Source organism: Amphiura filiformis, chromosome 5 (genome assembly GCF_039555335.1).
Source record: "Amphiura filiformis chromosome 5, Afil_fr2py, whole genome shotgun sequence".
In the NCBI taxonomy this organism is placed as follows: domain Eukaryota; kingdom Metazoa; phylum Echinodermata; class Ophiuroidea; order Amphilepidida; family Amphiuridae; genus Amphiura; species Amphiura filiformis.
Genome location: NC_092632.1, coordinates 23,123,539 through 23,142,291, shown reverse-complemented (window position 1 = coordinate 23,142,291; position 18,753 = coordinate 23,123,539). Strand labels below are relative to the sequence as shown.

General features: G+C 36.5%; 1 protein-coding gene across 3 annotated transcripts in view; it reads right to left on the bottom strand.

Annotated features, from left to right (window-relative positions):
- Positions 1 to 18,753, bottom strand: part of LOC140152812 (E3 ubiquitin-protein ligase UBR2-like) — a 47,876-nt gene that overhangs the window by 16,696 nt on the left and 12,427 nt on the right. For 2 of the 3 annotated variants that reach the window (XM_072175312.1, XM_072175314.1), the window contains exons 12-36: positions 17,914 to 17,995; positions 17,214 to 17,292; positions 16,608 to 16,707; positions 16,185 to 16,313; positions 15,628 to 15,712; positions 14,978 to 15,126; positions 14,412 to 14,522; positions 13,903 to 13,968; positions 13,143 to 13,320; positions 11,022 to 11,146; positions 10,233 to 10,285; positions 9,827 to 9,932; positions 9,486 to 9,534; positions 8,545 to 8,699; positions 8,130 to 8,220; positions 7,726 to 7,814; positions 7,013 to 7,299; positions 6,457 to 6,612; positions 5,826 to 5,872; positions 5,515 to 5,608; positions 4,051 to 4,248; positions 3,168 to 3,358; positions 2,250 to 2,358; positions 1,768 to 1,828; positions 773 to 860 (exon numbers count right to left, since the gene is read on the bottom strand). In XM_072175312.1, coding sequence (XP_072031413.1) covers positions 773 to 860; positions 1,768 to 1,828; positions 2,250 to 2,358; positions 3,168 to 3,358; positions 4,051 to 4,248; positions 5,515 to 5,608; positions 5,826 to 5,872; positions 6,457 to 6,612; positions 7,013 to 7,299; positions 7,726 to 7,814; positions 8,130 to 8,220; positions 8,545 to 8,699; positions 9,486 to 9,534; positions 9,827 to 9,932; positions 10,233 to 10,285; positions 11,022 to 11,146; positions 13,143 to 13,320; positions 13,903 to 13,968; positions 14,412 to 14,522; positions 14,978 to 15,126; positions 15,628 to 15,712; positions 16,185 to 16,313; positions 16,608 to 16,707; positions 17,214 to 17,292; positions 17,914 to 17,995 — 2,878 coding nt within the window. The remainder of the gene's footprint in view (positions 1 to 772; positions 861 to 1,767; positions 1,829 to 2,249; positions 2,359 to 3,167; positions 3,359 to 4,050; positions 4,249 to 5,514; positions 5,609 to 5,825; positions 5,873 to 6,456; positions 6,613 to 7,012; positions 7,300 to 7,725; positions 7,815 to 8,129; positions 8,221 to 8,544; positions 8,700 to 9,485; positions 9,535 to 9,826; positions 9,933 to 10,232; positions 10,286 to 11,021; positions 11,147 to 13,142; positions 13,321 to 13,902; positions 13,969 to 14,411; positions 14,523 to 14,977; positions 15,127 to 15,627; positions 15,713 to 16,184; positions 16,314 to 16,607; positions 16,708 to 17,213; positions 17,293 to 17,913; positions 17,996 to 18,753) is intronic. The other variant, XM_072175313.1, reaches the window with a different exon arrangement.

Genomic DNA, 18,753 nt, shown 5'->3' with positions numbered 1-18,753 from the left:
TAGCGTGACAGATTCCTACAAAAATTAACAGTTTTTGAGAAATCACAAAATCACATTTTACTTTTCTGCCTTGTGGAATGTATACACACTATAGATCAGCATTATAAACCATGATCACAGTTGGGTCTGCACTTAAAGCCTTAATGTACGATCTTTTTGAATTTTTAGATTTTTCTTTTTTCTTCTAAAATGATAATATGCAATCATTATGAAAGTTCCCAATACATTTGGACGAGAAAAACATTGGGAATTTGCAAAGAAACAACATCATAAACTTCACCTCTATCACTCGAAACATCTCGCACTATTTGGACTAGGACAGCGAAAAGTGCGGCCTCAGAGTTAGTCTCCTCACGCGGCCAGTTTGGTTATGCTCCCTCCACATGTGGAGGGAGCGTAATCAACTAGTTTTGTACTGAGACTACGGTTTTGCGATAAATGGCGACATAAAGTCATAATCTAAAAAAATATGACTTTATGTCGGACCAACAGAAAATCGTCCGTTTTACTACAAATAGGGACGAATTTGACAGTTTGCTCATAGATTTAAGTTAGAACATGTGTAAGTATTACAAATATGCCAAAAAATCGGTTTTGAAAAAAAATAAAGGTAAATTCTGAAAAAAGATCGTACATTATGACTTTAAAGAGTGAAACTTAAAGGGTCCATGGTAAGGCAAACTCAAATGTGTGTCCACGCTTGCCTGATGTTACATGCGCACACGTGAAGGGGTGCCATGGTATGTGTGTGTAATCATGCTTTAATACTTACCAGTGACTTGGATGGTATAGGCACATGTATTCCAGGCAAGAATAGGGACTCTCTCATTGTCATCATCCGGCATCACATCCAAACCAACCTATATTCAAACACAAAATATGTTTCATACATCAACTTCAACAATAAGATATTAATCTTTTACTATGAGCGTGCCACTTGTCAGCTTAAGTAAATCAAGTATTCTTAAATCAATGTAACAAACATCACAAAGTAATTTAATTATATAGCTGAACGCTTTTCCAAAATAATTATATAGATGAAAGCTCTAAGAAAAATATATGTAAACCTACTATTTTGCTATCAATATTATACTTTAAACTAATTTGTTTGTCAAGTTCATTATTATAAAAAGAAAACCCTATTAAAGCCATATTGTAACATTTGCTGAGGATATTTCTCAACATTTTTGAAAATTCTGCTCTTGTACACGACTGTGTTGTACTTCATTAAACTAACATACCCTGCAAAAATCAAGGCTTTAGTTTTTTCAAAATCTCAAATGCATATATGATGTTCATAACACTCTCACGTACATGGCGGCTGGAGGATCATAGGAAACAGCAAAGGACCGTGCCGTAGCACGACTATATTGGCAACATCCGCGCTGGTAGTAATTCCCATTTTCTTTGATTTTACCTCAGTTGTACGGCTCAAAACTAGAAGGGGACATATCTGTCAGTAAAAGCTAACATTTTATGGAAAAATCTCAAATGCATACATGATGTTCATAACACTCTACGTACATGGCAGCTGGAGGATCATAGGAAAAAGCAAAGGACCGTGCCGTAGCACGACTATATTGGCAACATCCGCGCTGGTAGTAATTCCCATTTTCTTTGATTTTACCTCAGTTGTACGGCTCAAAACTAGAAGGGGACATATCTGTCAGTAAAAGCTAACATTTTATGGAAAAGAAAATACTAAGCTATTTTTTATGGAAATGTTGCAATATGGCTTTAACCTCAACTATTCATTCTCTGGCTTACCGTATATGTTGCAGTAGCAAATGTGCGAATCATATTCCTGATTCCATCAGCAAATAACTCCCTGCAAAAGCACAATTTTGCAATATTTATAAAATTAAATATGAACAACAAAAACAAAACCTTTTAAATTGTCCTGGAATCTCAAGGACTGCACAGCAACATTTGAGGATTTACTATTTCTTATTCAAGTTTCCATTTATGATAACACTTTAAGATAATATAGATTGAGGGTTTCAAAGGATTCAGCATTAAACAGTATGTCATACAGTATGGCATACTTGTCACATACAAAATATATTAAAATTGTAATACCAAATCACATGTGCTTTATTAATCCCAGTCCTCACTTCAAGAATAAGCTACATTAATATTTTCAAATATATTGGATATTATAACATGTTCCAGAATATTTCTGAGTCTCTATATGATAGTACATGGAAATATGATGCAAGTAATCTGTTTCAAGTCATAGATTAACTTACGTTGGTTCTTGCTGTGGCGTAGCAAAGAAGCTCTTGAATTGATCTGTCGTTAGTTGAGATAGCACCTGCTCTAAGTCTAAACTAGGAAATGGCTCCTGCTTGCTTGGACCTGTGTTGGGTACAGAACAAGAAAAATGGATGGTACCTTCCATATTACAACTTTCAATGTGCATTCTGTGATTTCAGCTGAATTTTACTTCAGCAAAGGAAACAAGATTAATAATCAGTTCAACAACTCTTCCTATACCTTTATACAGGAGCCAAGCGTTGTTAATCCGTGATGAATCCCCACTTATACAGTAGCGTATACGCGAACGCAAGGTTAAGCGTACGCATTACGTGTGAGTGCGTAATATTCGTCATGCCTGGAACTTATGCGTAAACACTTTCTTAATATGTTTAATTAAAGTAGCAGCTAAACATTGCCGCTTTATTCTTTAGTTTTATTGCTGATATCAATAGAGAAATCACCGATCTTCTTGTAAGGTTGAGTGGCAATGACAAACGGATATTCCGAATGAAAGAATCATGTGAATTAGACCATCTTTAGCTTGTTTCGTTGTTGAAAGGGATTCAATCATGTTTCATCGTTGTTCATCACCGATTAACAACTCACGTCCGGCACGTCTGCGTAGTTTACTTCGCTCAGGCAGCTAAAGCTGCCCTCCTGAAGTAAACCATGCAGACGACGCGGAGGCATTGTTGTTAATCGGTGATGAACAACGGTGAAACATGATTGAATCCCTATCTCATATTACAATCTCAATTACTCTTTAGATTTACTAAGCTTGATGAAAATCAAACATGAGTAGGTGAATATATTAAGGTTGTGTGCAACCTCCCAATGATGCTACCACTTTTTACCGATTTATGGCATTCTCACAAAAATCTACCCAATGTGTCAATAGGACAACTTACTTGACTTGCTTTCAGTTTTCGCTGATTTCCGTTGCGGTTGTGAACTCTTGTTCTTTTCCTCTTGTTCTTCTTTCTTCTCCTTCACCTGTGCTTTATATTGATTGACTATCTCCATTCCTCTTCTTGTGGTTTGTAGGATTAGGCCTAGCCAGCTGGCATAACTACCGCTAACAGGTGGGATACTGCTTCTACTGAAGAAAAAAGTGGGATATATGATTATCTGTAGCCAATTACAAATGTTCCCCATTAAACAAAATGAACAAAAAGTAATGTAAGATTGAATTGAAGCACAGTTCTATTCCATCCTTAAACTAAATCAAGCTTCTAAAAAAATGTCACAAGATGTTAACAAAATTGAGCAGAAAAGAGCTGTACTTTGAACATGAGAATGAAGTTAATTTTTGACGTCAGGAAATGCTTAATTGTTTTACTATCTTCCTCTGGCAGAAGAAGATGATTTACAAAGCACAAAAGTGAAACACTGGGGAATCTCTGCTGTACCAAGTATCAGCGTTCTTTTGCATTCTTTGCTGATGTTGTGTATTTATTTGGGTAAATGTGGAATTGAGATTCTGGTGTGTTAATTTATTTACAATATGCATTATTGGCACTTCATGTGATCAACAAGTGGTGTCACATCACTGCTTGTTGATCAAATGCAGCTAACTTTTTTTTCACTTAATCAAAATGGCATGCATGTTAGCATGTGCATTAGGACTATGCTAGGCCTGTAGTTATGATCACTCATTCTTTGGAGTATCTCAGTGGTCAATTATATTACCAAGTTAATAAAATAGACTGCCCACAACACGATGGAAAAAAACCTGGTTAACTAATTTGTCAAATCTGTCCGCGGATTAAATTCTACAAGAGTTCCACTTACACTTGAGTTGGTTGTTCCTCCATAGTATCATCATCTGGTTTCCCTATGGTATCCAGAGCAGGAAGTAATGGTACAACAGTATTGGACACTGTCTTACACAAGGGACATAGGAATTGATGTTTTCCCAGATCGTAGCTAAGAGTGTTACGGATCCTGAGGGCTCGCCTCTGTTCTCTGCTTAATAGTGACTCAAAGTACCTATGTATTACAAATAAAACAACAAATGATCGTTAAATACAAGACAGTGCACATGCACTTACAGTCAGTCTAATCTGAAGTAAAAAGTACCGACGCGGACGCAAACATTCTGCCGACTTTGAAGGCACGCACGCATACCTGCAGCAGAGACACAGCACTACGCACTGATAACGCGCTGTATACGCGCGCATTGTCACTTTGAACTTCAGAGTGGACAAATTGTAATTCATAACCTCATTAATATACGCGAAGCCTGTAATCCAATCAATTTTGATTGCCTGACCGCGCACTAATTGCGAGGTCATTAATAACTCACAATGACTCGGACGCGCACTAATGACTTCTGCTGCGGCGTGCGTGTATAAGCTACAGCGTTATGGCAACGCAAACGCCACGCTGATGCCGTCTCGCTTCTGTGATTGGTAGCTCTTGTTGTCGGCGCAAATGTTATATTCGCCTGGTTGATTTTTTTGTAGGGTAGGTTACAACAATGATTAAAACTGGTTGTATTTAACAGCGTTTTATGGCATAAAATAACATAAAATGCCATTTTGATTTGTTCAAAATATTAGATACGACGGTAATGAATGACAATAATAACTTTGCACCATCTATTTTGAGGTCATTGTGTGAAATTGTCGGGTTTTGTTTTGGGCCTCTGTATTTTTCGCTCCCTCGGAAAAATACCTCAGCCCAAAACAAAACCCTCTGATTTCACACAATGACCTCAAAATAGATGGTGCGCAGTTATTATTGTCTAATTATTATTTGTCCACAATGGGCTATTGCAGTTAAAATCCATACCCCCCCCCATGGCAGACATGCATAACCTTAATCTTCCAAACAGGGAGAGTGAATTTCAAATAGGGATACCTGAATTGGTTACTCTATTTTGAAAGTATAAAGTATGTAACCCACAATATATAGGGTGTCCCAAACTGATTACCCATCCAAGAGACAGTTGCCATTGTATCTTTACTTATCCATCAGCATGATTAAATCAACAATATCTTTCTCTCAACTAGCGACACAAAAAGATCCATCTTGATCCATTTTGGATTATAAAACTTATATTAGATGCTGGACTACAATGTTATACTGCTACTTGGATGTCTTTACAAAGGTTGTGGCATGTATTGGTAACACTCATATTGAAACAGCCTGTAGCATGTACCAATAGCCACTGAATCAGTTTGTGATACACAAAGACTTATTTTTCAAACAAATTCTAATAGCTTTTTGGGCTGGTATGGGTTTTTCACTTACCCTCTCCAACAATCTGCATGCATGACATGACCACATGTGCTGGTATATGTTCCCCAGAAGAGGTCAGAGGTCATTAGCAGAGGATTATAATCATCTGCAAATAAACAAAACAAAACAATTACTGGCAGAAAGGCTTTCAAGAGGCTATAATTGTTTATTTTTACCACAATTTATATATAGTACTTTTTAAAAAGGGTGCAAATAAGAAAACGCTGCTGATCACTTCCTAACAAGTATAGCCCTTCTGTGCTTGACGCATAGCACGTAACTAAGAATTAGGCAATTAGGAAATTTGGTATATATCAACTTACCTGCATTCTCTACTTTCTTATCTCTATTTTTTGACAGGACAGTTGATCTGAAAACAAAACAAAATATCATTATTTAAAACCATGGATTAGTAGGCTTCAAACCTCTACAGTAAACCACTTACCACTTGTTAAAATAATCAAAATGTTTATCAATGCCTAGGCAAATAAAACACAATTGAATCTGATATGTTTGTCAATGTCTATATATAATGCATTACCATATTTGTGCTAGCAGAATGACGTTTTAACCCCGTGAGAACTACCTGCCTATTGGTCAAAAAGAAGTTTTCATTATCAATTGGACCAATCAGCAACATTGTTACAATAATTTCACCATGCAAAAAAATTGTGATGAATTATTTGCAAAACTCCATTCTGATTGGTGATTAAAATGAAGATATCATGTAATTAACCAATCAGAGGCAGTGTTAGATCGGCAGGTAGTGCTCAGGGGGTTAATAATAAGTTTGAACCCATAAGGGAAGGAACGGGAAAGTGTTACACTGAAAAAGTCCCCTTTAGCAAGCATCACTTTCTCAAAGCCCTGGTTGATTGTTTCTGTTGCTTTCTAAAAAATACAAGTAAACACACAAACAGACACACAAGTGAGAAGAGGCTTATAAAGACCTACCTTTGTACAAAAGCAGCTAGCACCATGGCACTACCTTGTGATGCAATAGCAGCCTCTTCTTGACATAAGATGCATGTAACATGAGTAGGTTCATCATATACAGGGTCGCCTGGATTCGCACCCAAGGCTATAGGGAATTCAGTCAGGCTGGTGTCACTAGTGGGTAAAAGGAATCATACAATGTTGTTAGAAGCTACCAACTTCAATGTTATAACAAATTCTTTAGGAATTCACTGCCAGTTTTTAAAATACTGAGTGCTTACCAGGAATATGCCTCAAAACAATGAAATGCAGAATGTTCACATCATTATCAAAATTTTAAGTTGAACAGTTTGTTGGTGTCAATTAATGGTTTATGTACCTCCTCTTTAACTTAATTTCTTGTTAGGCGACCCAATTATATAGGTTGATTACCAGAGGGCGAATACATATCTTTTACCCAGAGATGTTAGCAAAATCACAAAAATTAAACCCTTCTTACTCAAACGTTCTGGTGATATTCGTACTAGCACATGAAAATTTTGTATCAGATACAGGGCAGCACTTATAATCTTACCACTCCTCCATATCAGGAGTTGAGGGCACTCTCTCTATTTTTGGTGGTGGTGGTGGTGGTGGTGGAGTTTCCTCAGCCGTCTCTTCAAAGAATTCTGGATTGTTCTTGATAAAGTTTTTCTGCATTCTTGCCATCTGGTCCATCAGAACCTGTCTTCTTTTCATGGCCATTCTGGCTCGGTTAGCTCGTTCTTCCTCTTCTTTAGCGGATTCGTGGAGTTCCTTTTCTGCTGCCTCAGCCTGCATGTCAACTTCTTCACCTTTCTTCTCTTGAACTTCAGCAATTTTCTGTTAAAATGTTCATTGTTATTCCATATGAGTAAACTGCATAAAATATAAATACAGTAACTATTCTCTTGGTTGGGCTAACATTGCATAAAGGAGACAAGCACACACACACAAAACAGCATGTGCAATGTGACTCTATGCCCCCTTTTTGCTGATCCGACAACCATGCAAGCGACCCAAAATTGTTTGCAAAGGGGACATCCTGACTAGATGTCCAAGAAAATTAAACTTGATTTGCGAGTTATTTGAGGATTAGGTGAAAAGGGAGGGATAATTGCTATCTCCGATTCAATGCCCAACATTTAGCTTTCCATGTTGTGCATCAGTAACACCAAAATCTGACAAATAATCTTATGATGTGCTTGAGAAGTCTAGGTGCCATCTTGTTACACTGAATATTTTGCTTGAATCTACAATTGATCTTACCTTGATTAGCCAACTCATGAGTTCCTTGTGTGCCTTCACTTTGGAGTTGCCAACCAAGTTCTGGATTTCTGTAAGTAGACTTGGCTCACCTGTAAAACAAAACATTTCAGTTAATTAACTATAGAGTAACTTTAAAATAGTGCTTGCCATCCTCAACCCTAATCTCTTATCCTAAAAGCACTATAATCATAACCCTAAAACCTAACCCTAATTGCAGCCTCTCAGGGTGGCAGCAGTTACTCAATATTCTTACATACACTTGTGTTGAGGAAAGGAATGCATGGATATTATTAGCCAATGCTTGTATATGAAATATGACATGTTTCCTTCTAGCAGATTTCTTTTCATTTACAGTCTTTAATAATCAGATACAAATCACTTAAAATATAAGAAAATTTAGTTACCTTCTCCAGCTTTGTCCAGAAAGACAAAACTTTCTCCTCTTGCTTGTAGTCTTTCTTCCTCTAAAACAGCTAGACCGATCAGATACAATGCCTACAAAAACAGGTGTAAACAGGTGTCAGTTAATGACCCTCAATGATAAACTGAGAAACTTCATTCATACAATATCTTTTGTTACTTAAAAGGATCAGGCTATTAGGAAGTTCCTCTCACATAAGTCATCTGGAAAGAAGCTGGATCATCTCTCTGATGTTGGCTATCGTCATTGATGCCAAAACAGTCAAGTCACTGTTAACTGTTTTTTAAAGATGATAGTCATATATGTAATGCCATCTTGTAGTAGGAAGGTAGATAGGGTAGGTAGGTAGGTAGGATTCTTATAAGTGCTACTCATAACATGTCCTTGATATTACTTACTCTATGAATGGAGTTTTCTGACCATATCTTGCCTTTAGGGTTCGATGTTCTCTCTACAATGGTTCTCACAATATAAATGAAGACATCACAATCCAATAGATGCACTAATGGTTTGAAGTTAGAGCATAGCGCTGGTGGAGTTGCTGGTACAGCGGCTGCAATGAGGAAAATTTTGTTAACTAGAGATTCAAGAAAAAACTTTCAATGATTTTGCATAACTTGTATACTTTTCTCATCAACTGATAGAACACATTATTTTTCAATTTTCTCTTGGAAGTATTTTGCATTAAATTGAACAAAATTGAACATGACAGTAACTTGATCAGATGTGACAGTCAATGCTGAAAAAGAAAGTGGAAAAGAGAAAATGAAGAGGTCGGAATGCGATAAACAATTTTATCCCGATTGGTGTTTAGCTACCTGCTGTAAAAATTCAGAGCACTTACAGAGTGCAAATGTGCCATGTTGTATTTGTTTTGCTGCCATGCATGATATATCCTATGTACAACTAACACAGGGGTACAAGTTTCCATGCAGAATGCAATGAACACCAATATCCTGATTGGTGTTTATCACATCTGAACTCTTCAAATCATAAACAAAGTCTTGTTACTCTTAAAGGTAAAGGTAAAGGAGACGATGCTGTATAAACAGTGATCGGAGTGCCCATCTCTCTTTCATTGGCGATTGGGCCAGACTCCTCCATGTAATGTTGCTATAGGGGGATCGCTACACCTCCTCTACAGAGAGTCTGTTACCTTCCCAGCATTTAAGAATGCCGGTACCCATTTAAACACCTGGGTGGAGAGGAGTAATCGAGATAAGGTGCCTTACTCAAGGGCACAACACGATGGCATCGCCGGGGCTCGAACCCGCAACCTTCCGATTACGAGTCAGTGCCCGTTCCGCCATGGCCACCATGCTCTTCTTGTTACTCTTACCTAACTCTTGTTCTTGCTGCTTTTTCTTTTTCCTCTGCTGTTCTTCAGCCTGTAAGTACAAATTACAAGTTTTACGTAAATGGATAAACCTAAATTAGAGGTGTTATGAAGCATAACATTTATTCCAAATATCATTCTGCATTTCATCATATACATATCCAGAATAAGTCCGGTATTTATGTGAAGCTGAAATCACAGCATTTTACACAACTTAGTGTGAAATCACTGCATTCATGCACCATTTGTGTTTACATAAAAAATAAAGATGAATGATTATTTTTTTTGATTTAGTTTCTTACAGTTGATTACCATTGTAAAAAAATGGCATCCAGCATTCTTACCTTTGATTGGTCTGATCTTGAGTAATGATAGAAGAATGGACTGTAATCTGCCAGGCATAGTTCTTTCAGTTCATATACACCTTTGGAGGCTGACCCACTTGGTTTCCTTAGTGATATACATGCAAAAAATATATATTAACTTCGAAAACACTTTGCGCCCAACACTTTTCTTCAATCTGTAATAGTTTAGAATCTTTACTTGCTGAGTTTTTATGACTGCAATAAAAACTCAATTTGGTAACCCTTATGATTTCCTGAATAAAGAGTAACATGTGACCTTATTTGGTGTCAGAATGAAAATCAACTATTCATCACGTTGCTATAATATGGAAAATAACTTTAGTATGGAACACTTTTATCTCATCAGATAAACATCACACACACTAACAGTGTGGTTAACACTTACTTAAAATCAGCTACTTTGTTAATGACTGCTTCCATGCCTGTCTCATGACAATGCTGTATATAAACAAATCAGAACAATATAATTAGAATGGTTTGAAAGAGATTAAAGGGGAAAATATAAAGTGGTAGTCAGACTGTGCATGCTTGAGTCAACAATTCTCTTTCTTTATCTTTGATTTGCTACCCCCCCCCCTCCTTCAAAGCACCCAATGCAGACCATGCCTGAATGCAGATAAGCAATACACCAGCCATACTGCCAGCAGATAGAAAAAACAATGCAACTCAGCTCTGATATCAGCTCATACCCTTATTATATGTCACATGACATAGTATTTCAAATTCAATTACTCTATAATTATTATCTTTCATTCCTGATTATTGCAAAACCAACATTTTCATAATATAAACTGTCCCCAAAAGATGACACTGAGAACAATCAAATATGTTGCAATTTTATTGAAATAAAGGTGGGTAGTCAGAATTTGTCAATTCTGGTTTCTATATTTCATTACGTCCTACCATTTCATCTGTTTCCAAATTATCACTTGTATTGCTCTACCAGTTTTGATATGAGAAGCAAAAATCATGCATAACAATACCCCATAGGATAAAACATACTTCTGGTGGTGGTTCTACCTTTTCCCATGCATTTGTTCACACTATCTAAACAAAATATATTCCGGATGTTAAATATGTCTGGGTTAATGAGAAAAATATGAGCTTGTGGGGATGTGGATCTGGTCACGCACCTGTAACACCTATTTGCAACAATCTATAAATCACAACTTACATCTTCTGGTAAAGCTTTTGTGATCTCGCTGTGAGCCATGGGACTGATGCAGAGTTGGTGTATAACTTCACGACGTATGCGATCCTCATCTAATACATTGCCTACACCAGGCATATACCTCTCACCTACACAAAAAGAAATAAAACAATGACAGAAGCAAAAGATGAAACATTATAAATTGGTTGACATTCTGAGGCCAAACTTGTCTTGGTAATATTTTGCTAATAATATTTGCCACCCACTCTTACCCTGAGGTGTGTTTCACTCAACTGTTAATATATCACAGGGTAAGTACATACCTGCCAACATTGAAAACCTAGAAAACAGAGTACATGGCGCCCATAGTATCGCCTATGATGGCGGGGGTCCAGGGGCCCGCTTAAGGGTCCTTGGTGGGGTACAGGGGCAAAGTCCCGGTGGGGGTTGAGGGGGCAAAGCCCCCCAAAGCTAGAGGGTTTCTACACTGTAAAAACCCTTATAAGCCCCTTCACATTAGACACATTTTATAGAAAAACAACAAGGTGAAAATGAAGCCCTAGGCTTTTATACACTTTGAGGAGGATTTATACTCCATATCTAGCAACAATTTCAACACATATTTGATGACTACAACCTTTGAAAAAAATGTGAAAAAACATTCTGGGACCTGTTTTTATAAGTTTGAAAAATATGCTTCCTTCACACAGAAAATGTGCTTTTAAAAATGCAGTTTCCTATACTTTTGTACATAACGATCATTCGTTGAAGCGTTTTTTTGGCTTTATAACAAGGCCTACGTGACTGATAGGACATTGATATGATGCACAATACAAAGGTGAAATTTTTTTTTTAAATCCATTTCTTCTTAATTTTTTCAAAGTTTTTGGCAACTTGAGAACCTCTAGACCTATTCTGAAGGTTGCATTTGAGGAGGGATTTATACTCCATATCTGGCAACAATTTCAACACATATTTGATGACTGCAACCTTTGAAAAATGTGAAAAAACATTCTGGGACTTGTTTTTACAAGTTTGAAAAATATGCTTCCTTCACATAGAAAATGTGCTTTTAAAAATGCAGTTTCCTATACTTTTGTACATAACGATCATTCGTTGAAGTGATTTTTTGGCTTATAACAGGGCCTACGTGCTGATAGGACACTGATATGATGCACAATACAAAGTTAAAAATTCAGAAGAAAAAAAACATTTAACAAAAAAACATGTCAAAGTTTTTGTTGACTTTGGAGAAACACTAGACGTATTCTGAAGTGCTAGGATCATTCACAGATGATTTGAAAAAAAAAATGGAAAAAATTACAAAAAAATTACAGTTTGTTATCTTTAATATTGTTTTTTTTAAATAATTTTTTTTAAATTTCTTTTCCAAAGTTTACGGCGACTTTGGAGAACCACTGGACCTATTCTGAAGTGCTAGGATCATTCACAGTTAATTTGAAAACAATTGGAAAAAATTACAAAAAAATTACAGTTTGTTATCCTTAATATGCAAACCACTAACTAATGTTTACCTCTTCATCTATCACAATATTATACATGCATTGGTTTTCCATGCATTTTATAATATGTGCTAGATGAAGAGGTAAACATTAGTTAGTGGTTTGCATATTAAGGATAACAAACTGTAAGTTTTTTGTAATTTTTTCCAATTGTTTTCAAATTAACTGTGAATGATCCTAGCACTTCAGAATAGGTCCAGTGGTTCTCCAAAGTCGCCGAAAACTTTGGAAAAGAAATTTAAAAAAAATTATTAAAAAAAAAAAAAAAGCGGAGTACTCCGATTTTCGGAGGTTTAAAACTCGGGAAATCGGAGTAACTCCACGAAAATCGGAGTAGTTGGCAGGTATGTAAGTAACCTGTTATAAAGTTATAAGGACTCTGTACTCAACTTTATGTGTTTATGTTGTAAATCCCTATTATATACTTATGATGTGTATCAATCATAAATCTCTTATTCAAAACTGCCATTTTCCTTGTTTTTTACCAAATTTCTCAATTCAAAAATATATAATGACAATTTGAATTATTTATACTTCACTTTTAAATAAGTTATTCATAATTTTAATTTTTTATACTTATGCTGGGATCACTGAATGAGCCTTTAAGATCTATCCTACTTACAGGTTAGAATGATAAGCAGATGAAGCATTTCTTCCAGGAGTGTAGCATACGATGCCCTAGCTTGCACATCCTCTGTTGAACTACTAGCAGCAAACTCAGGAGTTAAGTATCTCACAAGATCAAACCGATTCAGAACAGCTATCAGGTATTCATTAGGATCCATCATTGCTCCTCCAGCCTACAGTTAATACAAATATGGCGATATAGGTAAAATGTATAGCTGGTTCAAGAGTGCTTGAAGATACATAGAAACAGGTGAAAATATTGAAAGCAATATCAATCATTAAACAAAGGGTCCAGAAAGTTTTTTACCCATGTATCACAGAAAGTTATTGTATTAAAAATTACAATATTGTTATTATTTCAACAAAGGTTAGGTACTAGCTCCATATTTTGTAGCACTGCTTTGCATGTCTACTTAAAATCTATATCCCACACATGGAATTCGGAAAACAAGAAGTTCATATAATTTCATAACTGGCCCTGGCAAATACCTAGCACAATCTGTGCTAATGACCATGGAGTGTGCTCAACATTTCAATGCACTCTGTATCTATATCATTTTTCATCTGATGTGGCAGTGATGAGGCACATGTTACTCGCGCGCATCTATACAGTGTCTTTATGTGTGTGCGTGTATATGCAAGCTATTTGAAGGAACTCTTAAGGATTTGAAGCTGCGCCCAATGAAATGCACTCTGACGTCACTGCGACATCAGGGTGAAAACTGGTATATTTGGCATTGAGATGTGATATTTACCTGCAGCATGATAGTATCCTTATCAAACATCTCTGTCTGGCATCTCACATTCTGATAATAATATAACTGAAATGAAACACAGGTTAGAATATTGATAATTCATTGCAAGACAACATCACACTACTTAATAATGATAATGATAATGCCCTTTCTTTTGATAAGGTATTGGACAAGAAAAACACAGCAAAACAACAAAAATAAACAAATCCTTGATATATGGGATATAATGAAAAAAGATCTATTGCCCAACCTTACTAAGAGCCAGAAACCTTTGGAAATTCATAAAACGGTTTGTATGCACAGTGTGTACTACTGAGTGGTCTCCCCATCCTGGTAGTTGGTTGAATGAACTTGACCCTACATATGATGTTCCATGCTTTGACACAGGGGGGGGGGGTGTAACTCCATTTAAAATGCATACTCCCTATGTGGAAGATTCAAGTCATGTTTTTCATATGGAAGATTAAGGTCATGTTTTCCATAGGGGTGTATAGCCCACTATTACTTACCTGGTTGAGTAATGAGAATCCATTTCTTCTCCACATGCCAGCATACACCTGTGCCATCAGTACTTGAGTCCTCAATGGCTCTTCTATTAGTTCCATCGCAGTCAATGGTGACTGTCAAATAAACAAAATAAATCATTACAACCACATATGCTTTTAACTTGTTCATTCTTGACTCATTAAGCACCTTTCTTTGGTGACCTTCTTTTCCACTGATAATGAAAAAACAAGCACAAGGAATTCGAAAACATTACAACAAGAAAAAAGAAATGCTCTAAAACACAGGCATGAGAATGGCCTTTTTGAAAACTGCCTGAAAAAGCGTGTGCATTCGGCCTTAAAAGGCCTAAAAGATGCGTAAATTTGGACAACAAAACTGCCTGAATTCAGGCAAAAGCTTGAAAATTCTCATGCCTGAAAACATGGATTTAAAAACTATGCATGCTGGATACAGGGACTAACCTGTTTTCTTATCCTTGGTATCCACTAATCAATGAGCAGACAAAATAGGATGAAGCTTTGATTTCCTGGTTAATTCTAATAGGCTAATATGTATAACCAATTCTTACCAGTGGTAGTAGACCTTCCTTGAAGTAATCCAGATTATATTTGCCTAGGTGTAGATGCAGACCAGCCAGGAATCTAATGAGTGCATAATGGACGGTTACATGCTTGGTACCGACATCAAACTTGAAACAGGTGGCTTTGTGTCCAGCAACTAAAAAAAATGCAATTAAAAGTATGCTTTAAATCTAAAGATAATACACCAAATAGCTTTTTCCTCATTAGGTTTCCATTATGAGATTATTATGAAAACTGTTTAACCACTGAGAAAAATCAGTGATCTTGATCACTAACAAGAGAGCATAGTGGTCTAACGATTAGGGTGTTCAACTCAGGTTACGGGTTTGAACCCCGTCAGGGCCAACATATTGCATGCTTTGGCAAGACAATTTATCTCACTTGTCCCACTTCACACAGGTGTAAAATGGGGAGCTGTTACAGTACCAAATGGTATGGTATACCCTAGTGGCAGCGAAATAAATGTAAATAAATAAAGGAGGTTAAGATAAAAAATGAATAAAAAAGCGCTTTGATATCTTTTGAAATACGGATATAAAGTACTGCATTAAAATGCCTATTGATTGGACCAAAATGTCTGCTTTTCCCAAAACTGTTCGTTATAAATCTTTGCCAAATGTGATGGACTATGCCTTACCTTCAACAGCCACTTCTGGTTGTGGATGTGTCACTCCTCGTAATGCTTTCATTGTAGCTCGGTATGCACGGATTAAAAGTGAACGCTGCAAAGAAAATATAGTATTATTATCTATTCAGGTATCCCTGCTATAATTGGGTTTGGGTCACATGTCATCTATACAAAAAGCAATAAATTGGACAGTTCTTACATAAAATATTTTTCACTTCAAATTACAAAAAAAAATGAGGCTGCTATAGTTCTAAAAGGGGTTAAGTCACAAAATCATGAAAATGGAGCCAATGTTAGTTTCTGCTGCAAGGGGGTTATCTACACCCTATGTATCTACACCCTAAGTTTCATTTTAAACATGTGTGGGAGAGCATTGAAACTGGATGGACAAAACAACCTCCTTGCATGAACATAACAACCTTCTTTGCCATTTATCTTGAAGTACACTCACTGTCATATGAACTTAACCCCCAGAACTAGCATCCTCAATTTAACTAAAAAGCATATGAATAATGGGCCATTAGGTTTAAAAATGTTATACCCTGTATAAATTTACTAACACTTACATCAGATGCACACCATTCCAATAGTAACGTAAGACAAGGACCCAGTTTGATCTGCAGGTTGAATGCTGTCTCCCACTCAGGTTCAAACTCAATATGTTGCCCTACCTGACGTACCACAGTATCCATGCCCTGAAAAAACAACAACACAATGTTTATTATGATAAGTTATGAGTTGATAACTTGACTATAGTGCCAAGACTATAATATCATGAACTTTGGGTGTTGCCCTACCTCACCATACCCTTTGCAAAATGAAACTTTAGATGCAAGATATACTAAAATCACTGATTCGAGATACAGGGTCTTTCATGATTAAGTAGGCAATTTGCCCTTTGAAGATGAAGCAGGAATAAGGCCAGCTATTTCTTGTGATATTTCTGTCTTTTTCTCACTCTTTTTTAAAAATTTACATTTACAACTTACATGCATACTGACAAGCAGCTCCAGCAAGACATCAATACCTTCCATCACTTTCTCTCTTGCTTCTGCTGTCCAATCCTCAAAGTTGTTGGACAAAACATACCTAAAAACAACAAGATCAAATGTGAAAATATGTACACCAAAATATCGAGGAGTGCTATTGATCGGATTGAATTTAAAATATGACTCTTCAATATCAAACTATGGAACTTACATAGCCACCAGTGACCAGTCCTATCCTATGATTTTTAAACAAGCAATCTGCTTTGTGAATGAACCCGTTTGAAAGTCTGGAAAGTAGTACCAGGTTTGAATGGAGCAACTGATCAACTATTTGGTCAGCAGCAAAGATGGACAGAAAAGCTCATGTGTTTAACAGATGATTCAAGGATATTTGTAAGCCGAGGTTCTGCATACTCAATTGCTTGTTGATTAAACCCTTTGTTTTCCCCAAGATCAATTGATACTCTCACAAGTATTACTTTATTGAGAGCTCTGGAATTGTTGCCCATTGCAACATTAAATTGCAGAAACATGACTTTCATCTGTAATTAGAGCTATCAGGTCTAGCCTAAGTTGAATACAAATGTCTATGAAACTACATATTACCTTAGATCTACAAGAACATACTGGAAGCGACGCAATCCTTGCAGTAGACTGGCACGCTGAAAGTGCAGTTTTGAATCAGCTGCAAAAAGATAATGACAGTAAGGTTAATTCTTGATCATATTTACTAATTGATTAGTTTAACACCATAGCCACATAGTGCTGCCTTGTGGTGGAGATGATCATACACAGGTATTAAAGCTTATTCACAATGTGATGTCCAGATTCTAAGTTTTAGGCCAACATGTAGAAGTGGGGCCTTCTTGACAGCCCAACTTGTCATTGTTGCCCAGAACGACACATCTGACCACATCATTGGGAGTGTTTATTTGTTGACTGAAGGACTTTGCAGGGTTAATGATGTGACCACAATGCAAATATGTAGTAAGTTCAGGATTAAAATTCCCCTGTATATATATTGAGGGGTTACTGGACAAAGACTCTATATGCAATAGCTGCCCCATGGACATTTGGCCATTTCTGCATTCTATATATACTATATAGTGTACATCTGAAAAATGACACCTGGAAGCTAATGCAGGTGGGAGCCACTAACCCCTTGCCTTTGATACATATCTGACTTTCCACATTTCTTCATTGCTAGTACTAATGAAGAGTCTGGTTAGTATTTAGTATGCTATTACATTCAAACCTTAAAGTTGTCAAATCTAACCACATCAATTATTTTTAGTTTCCTACTTACCTCCTCTATACTTCTCTGTGTAGTCCACAAATGTTTTGAGAATTACTTTCAGAAGACTGTGTTCTTTGATTAGCATGTGAGACTGTAATTAAGATGTAAATAAACAGTTACAAATTTAGCTGGTTAAAAGTACAAATAAACCCCTAGTGGAAAAACACTACCTAGCACCATGTCTAATTTGGTCTTATAGCACTATTGGTGCCCAGTTAGATACAGATGGCTCTTTCTATCACATCCTGGTGATGTCAGAAAATATTTCAAGCATAATAATTAACATTTGCTTAGTGTTATCGTTTTTCATTTAAATAAAAAAAAGAAAGCACTTTGTAAATGTTCAGGGTACGACACAGACAGGAAGAGCCATTGGTAGATATCGGGGCAACGATAGCACTACAGGACCAAGCAGATGTTGTGCCTGATTCCCCTTGATTTAATTAAACATTATTTTCACAAGACTACTCTTCAAAACACAACTTGTACTACTGTTTTTAAATTTCTGAACATCCTCCCAAAGGTATTGCTCTCCACTCTTTATTTAAGATTGGCTACTGAATTTACCCCTCCCTCTTTCTATTCAAAGAAAAACAAATGCTTTATCTCTTGCATATTAAATAATCAATAGTTATTTAACTTTCTACATCCATAATTCATCCTGTATTTCATTAGATCTTTGCTATTGCATTCTGTTTGTACTATTAATACCCCAAATCTTGTATAAACAGTTGTGACACTTTATGCATTTCACACACCAACTCTCTCCTTGAACAATGCAAGTGTTGGATGAGTGTGTTATATGACCAATCCAACATTGCTTGCAGGGGAGGGAAGGGAGCAAGCAAG